Here is a 20131-nt window from a genome sequence, read left to right as displayed (position 1 = left end):
CTAGGGAGCCCCCTCTACCAGAGGTAGGGAGCAGCGTTGGACTTTTGGTACAAAGACACTAGTCAGCGATTACAGTCACTCTGTAATCGATTACACGGGCACAGAAGTCATAAAATCTCTCTTCCTCACACAAGGTCAGTGATTCCACATATGCACTCGATAATTAAAAGTTCTATATAGTTGATAAAAGTCAAATGCAATTGCCAAATACAACTCTTTTTCTTTAACAAACTCTTAAGCAATTACATTAATAAATCTATTATAATGTGTTACCTATTCAATAACCACAATTTTAATATATACTCATAATGAACAAACTTATCAATCTAAATCTAAGTTAGCACTATGTCAAAACCATTTACAATGATAAATACCATACTAAACACTAGCAGATTTATTAGTTCAACTAAGACTACAAAAGTATCACTTGCTTCTCTTTTGCTTCTATAGACTCAATGTACTATGAATATCTTGTCATGTTCATCTTCTAGGTTTGTTTGCTTTTCATGAAAGAAGGATCCTTGGTATTCTTTAGAAAAGGCATTGTTCTTCATTCTGCTAGCCAATGAGGAGACTAAGAAATTGAACAAACCAATCATCAAGAATTCCACCATTGAAGGTCTTGCATCTGTTCTTGTAAAATCTGGACAAACCAAGAAACCACCCTTGAAGGCAAATGATGTACCTCTGCAGAAGACTGCCAGCATAGGAAAGAAGAAGCAGGACTCAAAAGAAGTCAAATCTTCAAGTCAAAAACAAGTCAATGGTATAAGTTCTGAAAAATTCTTTTAATGAGTCTACTCACCGTGTAAATATCACCACCACCAATAGGAGGCAACGAAGATGTCGAGGCTCATACATCAAACTGCCAATCTGGAAACAAAAAATTATACAATCTGTAAGTTTTTTTTAGTAAAGGTCTACATAGACAACCAACTATACGGACTTTCTTCACCATAATCAAAATCGAAACAACTTTGACTAAGGCCAAAGCTTTTGTCATAACTAAAATATTTTCTAATATTACATCTTCACATTATTTATATTTTTAGAGCTAACAAATAATGTAATAACATTTTATCTATAATTAATCAATTATTTAATCACATTAATTTTTAATTTAATATTCAAACATTAAAATTATTTTCTTTGGCAAATAGTATAATATGTATAACTTACTAGATTCAAAATCAAATCAGTAAAACCATTTCCTTACGTCACCCTATTATACTTAAAAACAATTACCCTAATAAACCAATAAAGGTTCATACAATCTCTCTAAACTTGTCCATTGATGAATGAAATCAGGTAAAGTTCTAGAGAATTGATTGTCACCAATCAGGTAAACTTGTCCATTGACTCAATTTTTTTTTCTTTTCCTCTCTGCTAATACAAACTTAATATAAAATTATGCCAATGACATAATCATAACACCACCTGCAGTTCCAATTTTAAATCATATACCTCATTAAATGTAACTTAAAAAAGATTGCCAATACAAACTTAATATAAATTATGCCAATGACAATCATAACACCACCTGCAATTCCAATTTTAAATCATATACCTCATTTAATGTAACTTAAAAAAGATTGCCAATACAAACTTAATATAAATTATGCCAAATGACATAATCATAACACCACCTGCAGTTCCAATTTTAAATCATATACCTCATTTAATGTAACTTAAACAAAATTACATAACCAAGAAACAGAACCAAGAATTACCACTTTGGCAACTTCCTCATATAAGCAACCTAAATGTCGTAAATAAAAACATATAGTTTTAACTTTCTATTTTAATTATGATGAGAATATTCTTGTTCTCATTTGATTTAGAAGTACATTTCACGCTGCAACTAGTTAACATAATTCTTCCAACCATTCTAACTTACATTTTTTAATTATATTTTCACTTTACACTCATACATCTCTACATATTAATTTCTAAAGTAAAATTTATTAGTCTTTTTAATTATACTACACCTACAATTACAAATGAATATTAATCCTCAAAAAGATGAAAATTGAAGAAACTCAATTACCCAAGTTATCAAGGAAACTCTGCAACTCTTCAAACCTTAAGCAGAGAAACTCCAGTGCACTCTAGGCCGAGGGGCCGCCAAGTTGCGAGGAGGAGGTTGCTGCTGGAAGCAAATCACAACTGCAGATAAATTGTCTCCATTCTTTCAGATACATCGAGTGAATGATAGGTTTCAGATACAATTTTCTTCACTTCAGTTTTAAGATTGTTTAGATCCGATTTATACTCCCGCAACTTAGCAAGAAGCACACCATTGACGTTTGGCTGCAAACTTCTTGCCTCGAGGTCCATTTTTCGAATCTACAGATTCATTAGATAAACCATATCTGAACCAGAGTATAGAGAAAATAAATACAGCTTTCCAATGCAGAAGAAAAAGAAGTACCAAAGCTTCAACTTCATCAATTCCAGTCTTTATTTCAGAAACTTTTTGTTTCTTTTGCTCTGAAAATAAACAGAAAGTCAAAAAATTAATAATGAAATTCAGAGAACCAAACTGCCTCTGCTTCACTTTGTGACCACAATAACAAAGTGGTATCCATGAAGTTCTTTGAGCACAAGGAATACAAATGTCAAATCTCGTCATCTAAAGGCTACTCAGAACTAGTTCCCAAAATACACAAAAAAAAAAGTTTTATTAAATTCAGAACAACGATTAAAGACTGCAATGGAAATCTACATTAGGTTTATGAATTGAGAAAACAAGCGAGCAACCATACACAAATCCATTCGCTTACAAATATCCAAGACCGAAACCTTTTATACAAAATCTTAATATTCGAGTTTAAGACCAGAGCAAAATTAGGGTTTAACAAAGGCAGCAGGAAAATCACGCCGTGGACAGGAAAAACAATCCAAAAGAACAGAAGAGTACCTTTCGAGAAAAGATGACAACGCTGGCCCCTATCGAGACTTTCTCCCAACACTACAATAGTAGACGAAGACAAACGATTTTAATGGCGGACTTCCTGGATGAAGAAAGACGATTTTGGTGGCCTGCCAAGAGTTCACAATAATCGAGTGAGAGTGGACGGAGACTTTGGGACCGAGAGTTTCAAATGAAATTTCTAGACAGAGAGAGTGTGTTTCATAGGGAAGAAGGGGCGCAAACTCCTTTGGTTTCATAAAAATCCCTTTCCAAAAATACCTTCCAAATCAAACTTTAACATTTATAAAAAATCAATTAAACCAACAAATCAGAGGATGCCACGTATCGTTGGCAAATCGTTGTCAAATTTTTGTTGTCAAAGAAACGTTTTCCTTATCTAAATACAGAGGTTCAGGAGGAAACATGCACATTGAGTACAAATATAAACTATTTTAATGAAAATAATAGTTTCACAGTTAAAATTTTTTACGTTATTATTTTATCCTAAAAATGTATGTACTCTTTTCATGTTGTGTTGCATGATGTTTTGCCTTCATTTCATTTAAATTTTCAGGCCACAAAATGAACAAACCATAATAAATATTTTGGGACCAAAAATTTTAAATCTTCTAAGGGATGAACTAGTTGGGATAGAGTCTCGGGTTCAAAACTTAAGAAAGAGAACTCTTGCTCGGGCTTTATATGAAACTATTTTGCGTTTCGTCCTCATTAATGATGTTCGAGTTGTCGGAATAAGTGGAATGGGTGGCATAGGAAAGAGAACTCTTGCTCGGGCTTTATATGAAAGAATTTGTCATCAATATAGTTATTGTTGTTTTATTGATGATGTAAGCAAAATATATCGAGATTATAATTCGTTAGGCATACAAAAGCATTTAATTTCTCAATGTCTAAATGAGAAAAATCTAGAGATTTGCAATGTTATTGAGAGAACATGTTTGGTGCGGTCAAGACTGAACAATGCTGGGGTACTTATAGTTTTTGACAATGTTGATCAAGTTCAACAACTCAGGATATTCAGCGGGAACAGAGTCAATTTGTTGCGAGAATGCTTAGGTGGAGAGAGCAAAATCATCATAGTTTCTAAGGATCAACAAATATTGAAGATTCATGGAGTGGATGATATTTATCAAGTTCAACTGTTGAATTGGAAAGATGTTATCCAACTATTTCGTAGAAATGCTTTCAAAGGTAATTATATTTTGAGCGATTACGAAATTTTGGAACCTGAGATACTATCACATGTTGAAGGCCATCCCTTGGCAATTGAAGTAATTGGGTCATATTTGCTTGGCCGAAGTTAATAAAAGATTTAAAGAATAATTCTGATGTATTATTTCAAGAAATAGAGTACCATATATATATATATATATATATATATATATATATATATATATATATATATATATATATATATATATATATATATATATATATATAGATGAAGGATCCTTCATCTATTAAAAGAAAGACATATACACAAATTTGCACAAATTATAATAATATCAAAAATATAACTAACATAATATTTGATTGTCTAATATCCTTTAATAGAATATTTGACATATCTTAACAGTGTCACAATGGAAAAGTGTATTGACTGGCTAAAAGAAAATAAAAGTAAAGATATTATGAATATTTTGCACTTAATTATAAGTTATATTCAACTGGATGAAAAAGACCAACAGACATTTTTTAATATTGCTTGCTTCTTCGATTCTTATTATGAAGAAGATGTGAAGGAAATTATAAATTTCAGTGGATTTCATCTGAAGATAGCATACAAGTGCTCAAAGATAAATCACTCATTAAAACAGATGTTTGTGGGTTCATACGTATGCATAGGTAGCTAGTGGATTTGGCCAGGTGTATTGTTCGGGAAGAATCACCTAAAGAGCCTATAAAGTGGAGTAGGTTGTAGACACCCAAAGATCTCCGTGATGTTATGCTAGAGAATGAGGTAAAGTTAAAAGTTTGATAATAAATTTTAGATTGCAATTCTTTTAGAATTTATAAATACTTCAAAACTTACATCTAACAATGTGCGATGTTATAGGCAACTCAAAACGTTGAAGCAATAGTTCTTAAATCTAACTGGGAGTGGGGTGATGCTGAAATCCCAGGTATGTAAACGTTGTATTGTGACAAGAAATTCCTCTGTTTTATTGAATGAAAAATTGCCTAATATATAGCCTCACCTAAGGTTAAAGAACTGAAAAGAAAATATTGTCCACGTATGTAACCTGCAACTTCCTAATATTATCATAGACTATTCAACAATTACAAAACTGCTCCTAAATTTACGGAATCATGCAACTGGGTTACAGATGAAACCATCAAGGCAGATGGTCTATCAAAAATTAAACACCTGAAATTGCTTTATGTTGGGGACGTGGAGTTTTCGGGAAGTCTCAGTCATCTTTCGAATGAACTAGGATATCTTATTTGGAAGAGATATTCGTTTGAGTATTTGCCTCAAAGTTTTCAGTCACACAAATTGGTTGAGTTAATCCTGAGTAAGGACATTATTCAAAGCTATGGGAAGGCACAAAGGTAGTGTAAATTAATTTTTTATTTGTACTTGTAAAAATAAACAAAATAAATGAAAAAAATTTTATTTTTAATTCCTTTATTCTTTGATTAATTTATGGCAAAAAGAAATTAAAGAAAACCCAAGTGTCACTATTAATTTTGTTTTTTTTTTTTTTGCCAGTAAGCGTTACCTAATTTTAAGCGTTTGGATCTCTCTTTTTGCAAAAGTTTAGTTGAGATGCCTGATGTAGCAGATTCCCTAAATCTTGAAAGGATAAATCTTGAAGGATGCATACAGCTCCAAAAACACAATCCATCGATTAAGAGTCTGAGAAAGCTTGTTCTTTTGAATTTGAGAAACTGCATAAAACTAGTAATCTTACCCAATACTATATTGGGCCTGAATTCTCTTGAATATCTGGATGTCTGTGGTTGTTCAATTGATAGTAATTGTTGTTGGGGTTTAATTCTCGCTTTGTACTTTAAAGTTTGACTGAATCAAACTTGTATTTTCTGTTTTCAGTTGTTTCTGTTACCTTTCCCACCTTTTCCCATCACCCCTCACTACTTGTATAAATTCACTCCATCACTTCATTTTTTAATAGATGTATATTCAGCTCACTGTCTTAGCTATCTCTCTCGTTCTTTGTCTCGACCTTTTTGTTTGGTTTCTAATAGTGGTATCAGTAAGCCAGGTTGGTGAACCTAGGAGTTAAAAGTTACGTCCTAGCATCTTGCTGCAGTACGGCAGTCCAAGAAAGACATTGAGAAGACGTTCTTGACAGCATTTGCAATGGCTGATCCTTCAACAATGCAATTTTCTATACTCACAGACAAGAATTGGAATCGTTGGAGTACCCAGATGAGGGTAGTCTTCCGAGTGCAAGGGGTTAACACTGTGATTGAAGGAGAATTGAGGAGGAGCAGAAGAAAGACTTCAAGCAAAAGGATGATAAATCGTTATTGTTAATCCATCAATGTGTTGACGATGTGCACTTCGAAAAGATACAGAATGCGGTTTCAGTCAGGGAAGCATAGAACATTCTTGTTCGTTGTCACTCAGGAGGAGACAAAGTCAAGAAAGTAAGGTTACAGACCTTTAGGAGACAGTACGAACATATGGAGATGGAAGACAATGATAAGGTAAGCGAGTTCTTTAGTAGTGTACTAACTGTTGCGAACCAAATGAAAGCCTACAGGGAGAAGATTTCAGATGTGATGATAATGGAAAAGATTATGAGGTCAATGCCTGTTGCATTTGATCATATCGTCGTAGCCATTGAAGAATCCAGAGACATGGAGAAACTTAAGATTGAAGAGCTACAAAGCGCGTTTGAAGCTTATGAGATGCGACGAAATGGAAGAAAGAAACGTGATGACCAAGCTTTGAAGATCCAACATATTTCTGGTGAAGGAAAGAAGAAATCATGTAAACGGACAAGTAAGAACAAAGATCAGAAGAAATGGAAGAAAGATACAGATGATCAAGAAGGGAAAAGTAGTTATTCTGACAAGAAGAACGTCACGAGGAAACAATATATTAGAAGAGAAAAAGAACATGGAATGCTTCGTGTGTCGTAAGAAAGGCCACTTATCATATGCATGCTGGTTCAACAAGAATGCCCAGAACAAGAAAGGCCGTAACAAAGAAGCTCACTTAGTAGAAGAAGAGGAATCCGAGTCTGAACCACTGATTCTTATGGTTGCTACTAACACAGAAAACACTAGGACGACACAGAATATTTGGTATGTAGATTCGGGCTGTTCCAATCATATGACATACAACAGAGGCTGGCTGACGAATCTTGATGAATCCAAGAAGAGAAAAGTAAGGGTTGCAGATAACAACACATTGAAAGTCGAAGGAATTGGAAGTGTGAAAATCAAAAGTAAAAATGGGTTGCATGCAACATTGGAGAATGTACTTCTAGTTCCAAAGTTGAAATGCAATCTCTTAAGCGTGGGACAACTGAATGAAAATGGTTACACCGTCATCATGGGAAGCAACGCTCAGATGGAGGTATACGACCAAGGTAAGAATTTGATTTTTAAATGTGTAAGAGCTTGAAATCGTACTTTTCAGGTTCGCTTAGAGGTGATCCAGACCTTATGGTGCTTGACTTCTGTTAAAGAAGATGAAAGCTTGAGATGGCACCTTAGGTTCGAACATCTCAATTACAAGGATCTGCAACAGCTGAGCAGTAAAGGATTAGTATCAAGGTTACCAAGAATTACCCAACCACATAAGGATTGTGAATCATGTATCGTTGGAAAACAAACCAGAAGACCCTTCTGTAAACAGCTAAAGCTGAGATTAAAAGAAAGATTGGAAATCATACACTCAGATGTGTGTGGACCAATTGAGCCTCCAACACTAGTCGGGAACAGATACTTTGTCACCTTCATCGATGAGTTTAGCCGAATGATATGGGTATTTTTCATAAGTCAGAAGACTGAAGTGATGAATACATTCAAATATTTCAAAAAACAGGTAGAGAAAGAAAATGAAAAGCAAATAAAATTGATCAGAACTAATGGGGGTGGTGAGTACACATCACGTGATTTCGAAGGATTCTGTAAAGAACATGGAATAATCCACGAGGTGGTGGCTCCTTATACGCCACAACATAATGGTTTGGCTGAAAGACGCAACAGGACTATCATGAATATAGCGAGGTGCATGCTCAAGGAGAAGGACATGTCACGTGATTTGTGGGGAGAGGCAGTTGCGACATCTGTATACGTCCTGAACAGGTGTCCAACGAAGCGGTTGCCAGACAATGTGCCTCATGCAACATGGTCAGGTATGAAATGCTCTGTAAAACACCTTAGAGTGTTTGGTTCTTTGGCGTTTAACCATGTTGCAGGTCAAAAACGTTTGAAACTTGACAACAAAGGAGAGCCCATGATTTCGTGAGGTACCACATGGGTCGTACAAATTTTTTGATCCGATCAGAAGAAGGATGACAATCAGTAGAAACGTCATAGTCGTTGAAGATGAACACTAGGATTGGGAAAACAACCAGACCAGCATGAAAAAGAATTAAAAAAATAGTTTCATAAATTTATTTATAAGAATGATTTGATTAATAAAAAGTATGAAATTTTAAATTTTAATTAAAAAATAAGAATTTAAATTGTGTATATCCTATCATTTTATAGTTATCTCTATTCTTTTTATTCTCATTTTTCGTTTGATCTATCTATTGTATCTTTATTTAAAATTTTTATATTAGTGCATGAAGGGAATATGACTATAGTTATTTTTCATTTTAAATTAGGGTTAACAAACGATAACATAGACGTAGTATAAAACGGATAGGTTATAGGCTTAGGTTGAGAACTGTAACCTATAATATACAATAGGTTATGGTTCCTAAGAAAATTGTAGTTTATAAGGTTAAATTTTTTTATTTTTAAAAAATCATAATAGAATACGATTAGATGAAAAAGTCATGGTTTATTTGGATTACGGTTTTTTTTATCTAACCGGAACATATTATGATTTTTTTAATATATTTTTATTTTAGTAACTCCTACACTCCATTAAATAACTTCCAAAATTAACTCAAGATTTAACAAGAACAAAAAAATCACTATGAACAAGAAAAACATATGAGCGTGGTGCTTAAACACATAGTACTTGAACGACCATGAAAAAACACCAAACAATAACATTACAAATGGTGAACAAAGAAAACATAGAAAGAGTTCTTCAAACAAACCTAAACAAATAATAAGAGAGATCTTGAAATGAAAGACAAAACAAAAGACAAAAGAGAGAAGAAGAAGAAAAACTTGAACGCACCCTAAAAGAAGAAAATAAGTAAACAAAACGAGAGAGAAAAATCTATTTAGAAGTTCCCAGGAACAGAAGACAAAAATGGTATGCAAGAGTTAAGTAAAAATAGCATTACTTTTAATGAACCTACAGGCAAATGAACATTCTCACCTCATATCTTTAAATGAACATAGAAACATAACAAACGTAAAAAAAGAGAAAATGAACCTTACAATCTTATCAGCTTATGCAAACAATGTTATCAAAACAAAAATGGGTAAAGCAACAAAATTTATCGCATAAGAATGTAGCCAGCGGTCAGCAATCTTATTGTGAAATTATTGAATTTTTTTGTTGAAGACAAGGGATAAGTTTGAGGAACAAGTAAAAATTTGTTAACCAAAACCCTGTACATAACTAAATATTCCATAAAAGAATTGTTATAGCATCACTATGATATGAAATTCCATATAGGAACAACGACCTTTAAATCAATGATAAGGGACACATGGCCCTGGAAATCAACATAAAGCTGTCAGCAAGATATTTCTACCCCAAGTACAATATTTCCTCTCTGCATGTAATCAATGCCATGCTGAAGCTGAAATCAAATTTCTGTCCTTCCATCCTAACAACATGGCCCCATCCTTCTCCACAAGATTATAATGTTCTGAATAGCACCTAAGCAGGCTCCTTATGACAGAATTAACGTATGAACTTAAAGGATATTGAGAAAATCCAGCCATTGTGAACCTAGACTTCCACTTGCCTAATAGTTCATGTCTCTCTACCCTTTCCTTCCCTTCACAAGCAACAATATTGACAATATCCCGTGCCAGACAATGTTGTTCAACATTAATTCGATCCTTGCTCTTTCTTGCAAGAGACACATCAATGGACTCAAAAATTGCCAAGTAGTAATCCAAGGTTTCTATAAACCTGTTGAAGAAAGGAGTGGTATTAGTGTTCGACTCTTGCTCAATCAACGTAGTTACCTTGGGAGAAAGTGATTTCACCAATCTCAAAAGTCCATCCCTTGGATTATTCATATCCACACTCTCATCAGCCGTGTGATGGAGTTGCAAAGGGAAATTCACAGCCAAAGCCTCACCAGGCCTGATGTCAAGCATGTCTTTTGTCACATATGGAGCTAAAACAGGCACACTGTGGAACTCTACTGGGATGTTAAATGTCTGAGATATTTCAGCCAACCTTTTTCCAACGGCTTCTAATCCATCACCACGAACATATTTAGAAAGGGGGTCATCAATCCCTGATATCCGCACATGAGGAGCTCCACCAGGTCTTGCAGCAAGAGCTTGAAGAAGTGTCATCCATTGAATTCCCTGACCAATCTGAAAGTCTATGATATGGATCTGGTCCTCATCTCTACAAGCTTCAGCAATGGCGCCATTGGCAGCCATGTAACCAAATTTTAAGTAGGGACATATTTCATACAGTAGCTGAATGTAAGAGAGCAAGTCTTTTCCTTCAGGTTCTCTGCATCTGAGCGCACGGTAGATGTTATTCCCTGATGCCCCCTTCCTAGCAACAAGTCCTTCCACCAAATAAGCACCAAGGCGCTGGATTGGCTCCCCAGTTATAGACACAACACTTCTAGCCTTCTCTATCAGTCGATCAAAATCTTTCATGTTGTTTTCAGACAAGGCTTTGGCTGATACAATCAGCAATTCTTTCAAATTGGTTGATGGGAATCCTTGTAGTGATACTTCCTCAGTTGATTTGTGACGCTTACCTACTCGTGCAACATCACTCGGCTGCCCCTCATGGCTCCAGGACCTATTTCTCTGGGCAGATGTTGTAGACCTTCTGCTAACACCCAAAGAAGTGCTTGATGTGGTGACTTGATCATCACCATCAGGTGCCATCAAAGCACTTTCTAGTTCCAGCAATGCATACCTTGTTTCATGATCATAACCTATATCCAGTGGAAAAAAGCATCTAGTAGATAGATGCTTACCGTCTTGGAGATGGTCCACAGGTGAGACTGGCCTATACAAATAATGATTGGTTTCCTGCAAAGGGTTTACACCAGAGTGAATTTCCCCAGCGGTGTGCTGTTCTTGGCCGTCACTTAGCGCAGAAGAAAGGGTATCAGAATCAAAATGGGTAGAAAGGGCCGAATTAGGAGAGTGTTCTATGTTTTGTTCTAAGGATCCAAGCAACCTGTTGGGTATTGCTGAAATAGGATTATAAGATGATGTGCAAGGAATTCCTGCCGAACTAGTCACACCGACACTTGAAAACTCATTCAAGTCCATACTATGACAAAGCAATCAGCTAAAAGCAGTTTCCTTGGCAAACTTCTGCTCCAGACTAGTATACCAACACTTACAATAATACCAGATAAACCTTGTAAAACAGAGCAGCAATCTGTCAATATTCGCATAAGCAAGACAATAAAACTTATTTTTGCCCCAACAAGTGGAGAAGGGAAGAAACATCACACATACGTACAAGAATTATATGAACTTGAACACACTGAAAATATAACGCTAATTAGCAGATGTAAAGCTACAATTCTGGTATTTTGTTATTGAATTCATCGCTACTCTTCTCTATTTTTGGAAGATGAACTTCAAATCTAATTTAATATCACAAAAATAAATTCTAAAGTGAAGTTTGTAACCACCTACATATTATAATTTGACTATCTCTTTAGTCTATGTATCCAACTCACTTCAGCTAGATATAACCAAATCATAATATATAATATATAATTAGATGCAAAATCTCAACTTATAAGCTGATTTGTAAGATTTATGTAAGTTTAAAGTTCACTTTATAAAATGGTGTTACCCATTAACGGACATTCTTCCATTTTCTTGTTTGAGATGTTCAGATTTTGGTTTTCGGGAACATGTTAGGCATGAGGGGACACGTTAGATATCTCAAATCAAGAAAAAATATGGTCATGTACTAATTTAGTGACCAGGAGAAAGACTTACACATCACGAACATAGAAAAACTCAACTAGTAAGAAAAGGAAGCTTATAATAACATCGATAGTAACAATCGCAACGATACCATGTAAGTCACAATTCCTCATTGCAGTCCCAATGTTTACTTTGCAACCAGGAAAACCACTAAGCCACGTAACCAAAACTTAAACCATATTATTTCCTGTTGATGTTATTGTGCAGTTGCCCCACTTCCCGATGCTGAGTTCATGGAAGCTGCATATACAGTTGTTCATACCATACCAATAAATCCAGAAAAATTCCTCAAAACCCAGTAAAAGAACCTTCGTCTTAATTCAAAATCCACTAATCCACCCCGCCCAAACCATTTTATTCAAGCAAAAAATTTAAACCAAATCAAAATCAAAACCTTCAACTCAACCAAAATTTGCAGCTTTCAGCGGCAGAAATGATGTTACATCATTCTTCTCAATCAAACAATAACATGTAAAATTCTCTTTCTTAATTCAGAAAGCAAGACCCTCAAATCACCAAGCATTAAGAATCAGCCTTGAAAGCAAACAAAAATGTAACATAGAAAAAGGTGCATAAACTGCGAAAACAAAAAAAAACGGTGACCGAGAAAACCAAATTGTCTAGGAAAGTGAAAAACGTTGGTGTAAGCACTTAGCATACCTTGAAGACCATTAATATTCAACGCGTACCAATAGAAAAGACTTTGATTCAATACACGTGCAGAGCTAAACTATGCTGAATTTCGCTTCAGTTGATGACATATAATAATATGGTTTTGAAGGAAAATGAAGGCATCAGGAGAAGGAGTTTTTTTTAATAACCGCAATTTGAGACCGGGAGTGTTCAAACAGGGTATGTATAAATATAGGGGAAGAAAAAGCAGAAGAAAAAGGTGTTGGAAATTTGACGGCGGAATAATAGTAACGGAGGAAAATAATCGTTAGAAATTTTGTGGTTTTGTAACGGACGTTAAGTGGTTTAGGTTGACTGAAGCGTTGAAAACGCCGACCAGAGCACACGTTTGGAACTTGGATTTCGAACATATCTGTCAGCAGCGTAGCAGGCTGTCTTTCGCTTTTTTATGTTTCGGTGAGAGTCTCTCGTACTGAATTGGGATAAAATATGAATAGTTCAAGATTCATCAAGAGATAGATGAATTCGAATTCTCTTTTATAGAAACAATAAAATTTGCTTAGTGGAATATATTCCTTACAACTTTCTCTCCTTTTATTAATACTTTATATTTCCTAAATTTTGATATGAAACTAAAATTTATTTTTGTCTTAAATTTTAATATATTTTAATTACTAAATTTAAAAAATTAATAGATATAGATTTTTAATTTAATAATATTGATTCTTTTGTGTATTAAACATTTAATATTTAAATTAGAAATTGTTAAATAATGTAAATATTTCGAAGGTTAGTTTGAAACCAAATTTTAATTTTGTATCATAATTCATAGACTAAAATTATATTTAATTACTATTTGTTTTTAATTTTCGTGAAGTTTGTTCAATGTGATAATTCTCTTTTTATTATATCTAACAAAGTTTTATTAGTTTTACTAGAAGTTTGTAAATTTTTTTTATCCCCTCATGTTATAAAGATAAGTAATTTAATATATATATATAGATATAGATATAAAAGGGGTTTGCTAACACGTTTCCGCTGTTTTTTCAATTAGTATATTTTAATAGACAAAAATACTTTTATATATCATGGATTCTAAGTTTTAAGGTTAAGGGTATTTTAACAATTTTCATTCTCAAAACTTAAAAATAAAAAAAAAAATAAAAAAAAAAAAAGAAAAACTCAAATCCTTACTCACATCACATCTCTCATTTAGGGATGGCAACGGGTCGGATAAAAATGTCTACCCGCAACCCGACCCGCCGGATAAAAATGTACCCGTCACCCGACCCGCTACCCGCCGGGTACCCGCTTAAAAAATACCCCAAGTATTTTAAAAATCCGCGAGTACCCGCGGATATCCGCAAAAAATAAAAAAATATATATATTTTATATTTTTTAAAATAAAATTACAAAATATATATATATATAATATAAATTAAATTAAATATAAATTAAAAATTAATTTTAATTAATTTTAATATAATAAAATATAATTATATTTTATTTTTAATTAAATTTAATTAAAAAAATATATAAATTAATTTTTTTATTTATTTTTTGCCGGTAACGGGTACCCGCGGGTCGGGTAGTATACTACCCGTACCCGTTTAGAAGCGGGTATTAAAATACCCGCTACCCGTTACCCGCGGGTAATAACTACCTGCCGCGGGTTTTACCCGCAGATACCCGTGCCCGCGGATTTTTTTGCCATCCTTACTCTCATTCCTCTCAACCCTTTCTCTTTCATCTTTCTCACTCCAACCTTTTCTCTATCATCCCTACTGTAGCCCGAATTGAAAAAATCAGAAACACTCGCCTAATCCTAATCCACCTTCCTCACTTATTCAATTTGTTTCTCTCTCATCTCCATTCTTATTTCTCTCTCATCTTCATACTCTCTCTCATCCACACACAACAACCCATGACACCGCAATTTGTTGCTCTTGATCTCTTTGTTCATTTGTTTTCCACTTTAATAATAAAATAATCAAAAGGAGTGTTGTAAGATTATTCATTGTATCTTAATATGTTTATTTATTATTATTAATTTTGTATTATATGAAATTACTTATTTCAATTTCATGTAAACTACTCACACTAAATGATAAAAAAAAATGAACGTCGTTCAATGCAACTATCGTAGCTAGAAATGCACCCTTCATACACCGACCAGAATAATCCATCTAGAGTGGCACCACTAGCAACCATGTTTTGCTGCTTCCAATAAGAAGAAGATTTTGCTATGTGTGTTTAACTATGCATAAACTTTATATCAATTTCTTTTTTAATTTTAATATTTATCATTAAAAAAAAGTCATGTATACACATCAATAAATAAACTCAATGTATATTTTGATAAAAAAATATAATGAAATGTAGTGTAGATGCGCAAATGATGCATGAAAATTTTGTGATTTGTAAAGGTTTTCTTTACCTTGATTTAATTTAAAAATGAAATTTAATAATTATAAGAAGGAAAAATATATAACATAACCCTCCAATCAAAAATCAACATCAACATCATCAATTATTTCGTTATTTATAAAGTGAAAAACAAATGAACAAACAGAGCAAGAGCAACAAATTGTGGTGTCACAGGTTGTTGTGTGTGGGTGAGGAAGAGTGTGGAGATGAGAGAGAAACAAATTAGATAAGTGAGGAAGATGGATTAACGTTAGGCAAGTGTTTCTGATTTTTTTCAAATGGGGCTAGATGACAGAGAAAAGGTAGAGTGAGAGAGATGAAAGACAAATGGGTTAAGAGGAATGAGAGAGTTGACTAAGGGTTTAGGGGGTTTCTTGTTTTTTTTTTTTTAGTTTTGAGAAAGAAATTTATTCAAATACCTTTAACCTTAAACTTAAAATCCATAATATATGAGGGTATTTTTGTCTACTAAAACCCGGTACACATTGCTAACAAACTCATATATATATATATATATATATATATATATATATATATATATATATATATATATATATATATATATATATATATATATATATATATATATATATATATATATATATATATATATATATATATATATATATATATTTTACAAAGATAAATAATTTAATATGTGTAATGATTGTTCTTAACATGTCAATGATAACTGAGTTTAATATAGCACTTTATACTAAGTTTAAAAATAAAGTTTATTAACATAGTAAGGATTATAAGTTTAGATGACTATTATATAGTTTTAATTCATTATGAGGTTAAAGAGATAAGATAAAATGGATATAGTATTATGTGAAGTTTTTATTTAGTTTATAAGCAGATAATGTAAAATAAAATTACTTGAAATATTAAAATTAGAAGCCAGTGGTGTCAAAGGAGCTCTCTTCGTCGAATCACCATTTAATTAGATGGTGTATCAAATTGATACCAGGAGCATCTAAGGATACCAAGAACGTTTAGGGATACCAGAAGCGTCTAGGGATACTAGAAGTGGTGAAGAATACTGCACAACTAGGAGTGTGTGAAACTTAACTAGACGGTGTATCAGGTTGATACCATGAGCGCCTAGGGATACTATGAGTGGTTAGAATACTCAAATGTACTTTGTTGAATATCTAGTGGAACCCTTTAAGTTATCTTAGAGGAAAATTGGACGTAGATCTATATAGGTGAACCACTATAAAACGTTTATGTTAGAATCTACTTTACAATTAATCACATCATATTAAAAGTGATGTCTCATCACATACATCAATCTTACAAAAGACTCATTCCTCGTTAAACCCGAGGGGAATAAATTAAAGCTAGTTCTATAAACAAATACAATATTATAGTGTTATAACGTTAAGTATAACTTACTCATGAAGACCTTCTATTTCATGATCAGCTTATTGACTACGAGCCTTTTAGTGTTTTCCCACAACTTTAACTTGTTGACAAATTTTTAATAGAAAAAATATTTATTCTGATGTTAATTCACTCAAGTTCATCAATGATGGGAATTAAGACCACATAATAAACCATATCTATCAACAAAACATCCAAAATGAGTAAAAAAAAAACTGTAGGATTGGGCAGGGAGAAAAATTCAACTAAGTAGGTTCTCTAAGAGAGATTGGGTCAACTCTTGGAGGAAGGTGGCTAGAGGAGGCCACTTGGGTTGCTCTAGCCTAGGATGACCTTAAAAGAGTAGTATGGCACAAAAATGGCAACATAACTTTACTCTAAACCAAAGGTGATTACATGATGGAGAACACCTCTATTTATGGGCTAAGGTGTCTCAAAATGGGATGAAACTTTAACCTAAAAGAGCCACCTTGGTTGTCTTGGAGAGCAAGGAGAAATAATCTCTAATAGGAGGGAGACAAGTGGCAAAAATCCTCTCAAATGAGACATATGAAAAACTCTTCATTCCTAGAGTGACACATGGCCACTAACTAGGAGGAAAACTCTTCAATGGGAAGCTTCCACATGTCTAGGACGAAATTCTTCTCCCTTATTCTCCAAGCTTAGCCAAAATGTTGACCCCTTGGTCAACACACCCATTTTGGAGGTCCAAGCATAGTCAACTTTGGGCCTTGACCCTTTGTTGACTTGTTTGGTCAAAATCTTATTCTACTTGGCCCAAAATACAAGGCCCAATTGAATTCCTACACTACTAGGCCCATAATACAAAGTGTTAAGCCTTGGTAAGTGTATACCAGATCGCTATCAAGTAATATATAAACGGTAAGTCCGAGTATCGTTCTCCAAAAGGACTCTTAGGCCTTATCTTTCATGTAAATTGATCTTATAAGACTTGAGAAAGAAATAATTTTGTAGTGTGAATGCAAAACGAAAATAAACATGCAAATGAAAGTGAATCAATTGGCAAAGAAAAGATATGAATGAATGGAGTTATTGGTGTTTAATATTTCATCTTATTCGCCCTCTTATATCTACTTTTCTTTTTTAATTCGATTTATTATCAAATTGTCATGCAAACTTTCTTGGCCTACCCTAAGCCCAATTCCTCGGCGAAAACCTACTATTAATTACTGGTTTACTATCTCTAGTCTCCTTGAGTAATTAATAATGCATTTAAAGTACATAAGCAAAATACAATTGATCGTCCTACCCCTATCTCTTGGCAGTATTGCTTAATCAAGGAATTTCCTATTAGTTCATGACTTTCCCGTACGTTCCCGTATCGACAAAGGCAAATATCTTCTTACCAAATGAGTTAAACGATAAGAGCATTGAGCATAGATAAGAAACCCAACAATTGATAATATAAGCATATGAGTAAAATAAGAATTTCAATATAAGAGAGTTTCAAAAGATTACATTGTTCCCCAACAACAAAGGGTTTAGTTCACCATAGACATGGTGAAACTAGATGGAATTAAATGAAAGAATGAAAGAGTAAACCCTAGATTTGATAAAGTGGAGCCTAAGCATCCAAGAAATCTCCTCCAAGGAGTGTAGAACTTCTCTAGACATCTTTGCTTGCCAAAAGATTACTTTGAGAATCGCATTTGGTCTATTTATAGCGCATAAAAGTAACAGAATTTAAGCCCAAGCCCAACATTGCACTGCTCAGCGCCTAAATTGACCGCTTAGCAGTTTGCCTCTAATCGCCGGACCGCTCAGCGGTTTGCCTCTAATCGCACTGGACGCTCAGCGGCACCGCTTAAGCGAGAAACAGTGAATTCTCCCTCGAGACTGGTGCTCAACGCTGGAATTTGGCGCTAAGCGGTGAACTTGACTCTTCTTTTCTTCCTTTTCTTCCCCTTTTCTTGAGTTTAAGTCCTCCCTACTTCACTTCCATCTTCAATTCTCATCAAAACCCTGCAAAAAATTGCAAAAATAAGCATAATATTTCTAAAAACATCTTTTGACTCTCATATGACTCAACTAAGTGTTTTACTTGATTATAAGCTCATTCTAAGTCATAAAGGGTGTGTTTTGACATCAAATTGAAGCATAAAAATAACGGTTTTTAGACCGTTATCACAAAGTCGAAATAAAATCTAGACTATTTGACCCAAAATACAAAGCCCAAATAAAATCTAGACTATTTGGCCCAAAATTATTCTTACTCTACTAAATTTTCATGATGACTTAAGATGGCCCAAGAAAAAGAGTCTAGGCCTATCTTCCATATATGCCTCCAACTCTTCATGAGTGTGCTAGGTTATGGCAAAGCGTATGTCATCAATATCAAACTACCAAGATTTAGTTGTAATACCTAAATATAGCCCAAATAGATGTAGGTGCTCCGTAATAAAAAGACTTATAGGAAGTTATCGGGTTGCGCTCTTTAATATACCTATTAGGCCGGATGGAACAAAAACTAATTTTTTATAAAATTTGAAAAATAAAATACAATAATATACAAATAAAATTTGATCAAACTTATTGTTCAATATATCCGTCCAATCAAAATATTGGTCGGACGGTCAAGAACTTGTTAGGTGAACCAGACTGGACACTCAAAATTGTAGTGATTGAATGATCAAGCATATTTGGGTCGTAATTAGGTTGACCTTAACCAAAAGTTCATCATAAAGTCTATAAATAATTATTTGAGGTAAAGAGGTAAGTTACACATTAATTATGTATTTATTATCCTTTACTATCTTAATCGAGCCAACTTTAACATGGAAGAACATATGATAGATACCTCATACTAGTGTTTGTCAAACATAACTTGGTTTTGAGAACAACTAGTTAACGTGAAGACTCGACTCCATATCATAACACTCACCAATTCTCTTATCAAAAGTTAATGTAGATCACTTAAGTTATTTTTTCAAAAACAAACACTCAATTTCCAACCTAATTAATTCCTTCTTAACTCTAAAAAGTAACAGATTTTAAGATCTATACTTAGAAAAGAGGGAAACAGCCAATGAACTTCCTCACCCGACACATGCAAACCAACCAAAAAAACATCAAATCTGATTTGTGTCTACACTGCATACAAAAGTGGCAACATTACATGGTGTGAAAATGAACAAAATTATTGCCAGCACCACAGGAGAAGATCAGTCAAACCCTTCAAAAGAAAGAATCGACTTCATGGAAGCTACTTTTGAAGGCAATGTCAAAAACATAACGGATGATGCTATATATATGGTTAATATCTACTATAATTAATTCCTTCTTAACTCTAAAAAATAACAGCCGATGAACTATACTTACAAAAAAGGGAAACAGCGGATGAACTTCCTCACCCGACACATGCAAACCAACAAAAAAACATCAAATCCGATTTGTGCTACACGTGCATTACATAACAAACGAAACATAAGTGCATGAAAAAAATGGCAACATCACATATGG

General features: G+C 33.8%; 1 protein-coding gene and 1 long non-coding RNA gene across 4 annotated transcripts; both read right to left on the bottom strand.

The window, feature by feature from the left end:
- Positions 1-237: 237 nt before the first annotated feature.
- LOC111240559 lies at positions 238-3261 on the bottom strand. Its single transcript, XR_002665973.1, has 5 exons — positions 2921-3261; positions 2432-2490; positions 2048-2346; positions 806-873; positions 238-697 (listed from the first exon to the last, which is right to left on the bottom strand). It is a non-coding gene; the product is annotated as an uncharacterized LOC111240559 (long non-coding RNA).
- Positions 3262-9500: 6239 nt separating this feature from the next.
- Positions 9501-13048, bottom strand: LOC106755765 (scarecrow-like protein 21). Of its 3 annotated transcripts, none has more exons than XM_022778648.1 (2): positions 12866-13048; positions 9501-12445 (listed from the first exon to the last, which is right to left on the bottom strand). In XM_022778648.1, the coding sequence occupies exon 2, from the start codon at positions 11528-11530 to the stop codon at positions 9833-9835; it is 1698 nt and encodes a 565-aa protein (XP_022634369.1). In that variant the 5' UTR covers positions 11531-12445; positions 12866-13048; the 3' UTR covers positions 9501-9832. The 3 variants fall into 3 exon arrangements, with proteins under 3 accessions (XP_022634369.1, XP_022634370.1, XP_014493465.1); XM_022778649.1 differs by having other exon boundaries at positions 9501-11621; XM_014637979.2 differs by lacking the exon at positions 12866-13048 and having other exon boundaries at positions 9501-11621; positions 12297-12852.
- Between the last annotated feature and the right edge of the window lie 7083 nt (positions 13049-20131).

The sequence above is a fragment of the Vigna radiata genome, chromosome 2, assembly GCF_000741045.1.
Source record: "Vigna radiata var. radiata cultivar VC1973A chromosome 2, Vradiata_ver6, whole genome shotgun sequence".
NCBI classification, from domain to species: Eukaryota; Viridiplantae; Streptophyta; class Magnoliopsida; order Fabales; family Fabaceae; genus Vigna; species Vigna radiata.
This window is presented reverse-complemented; position numbering and strand designations above follow the sequence as displayed.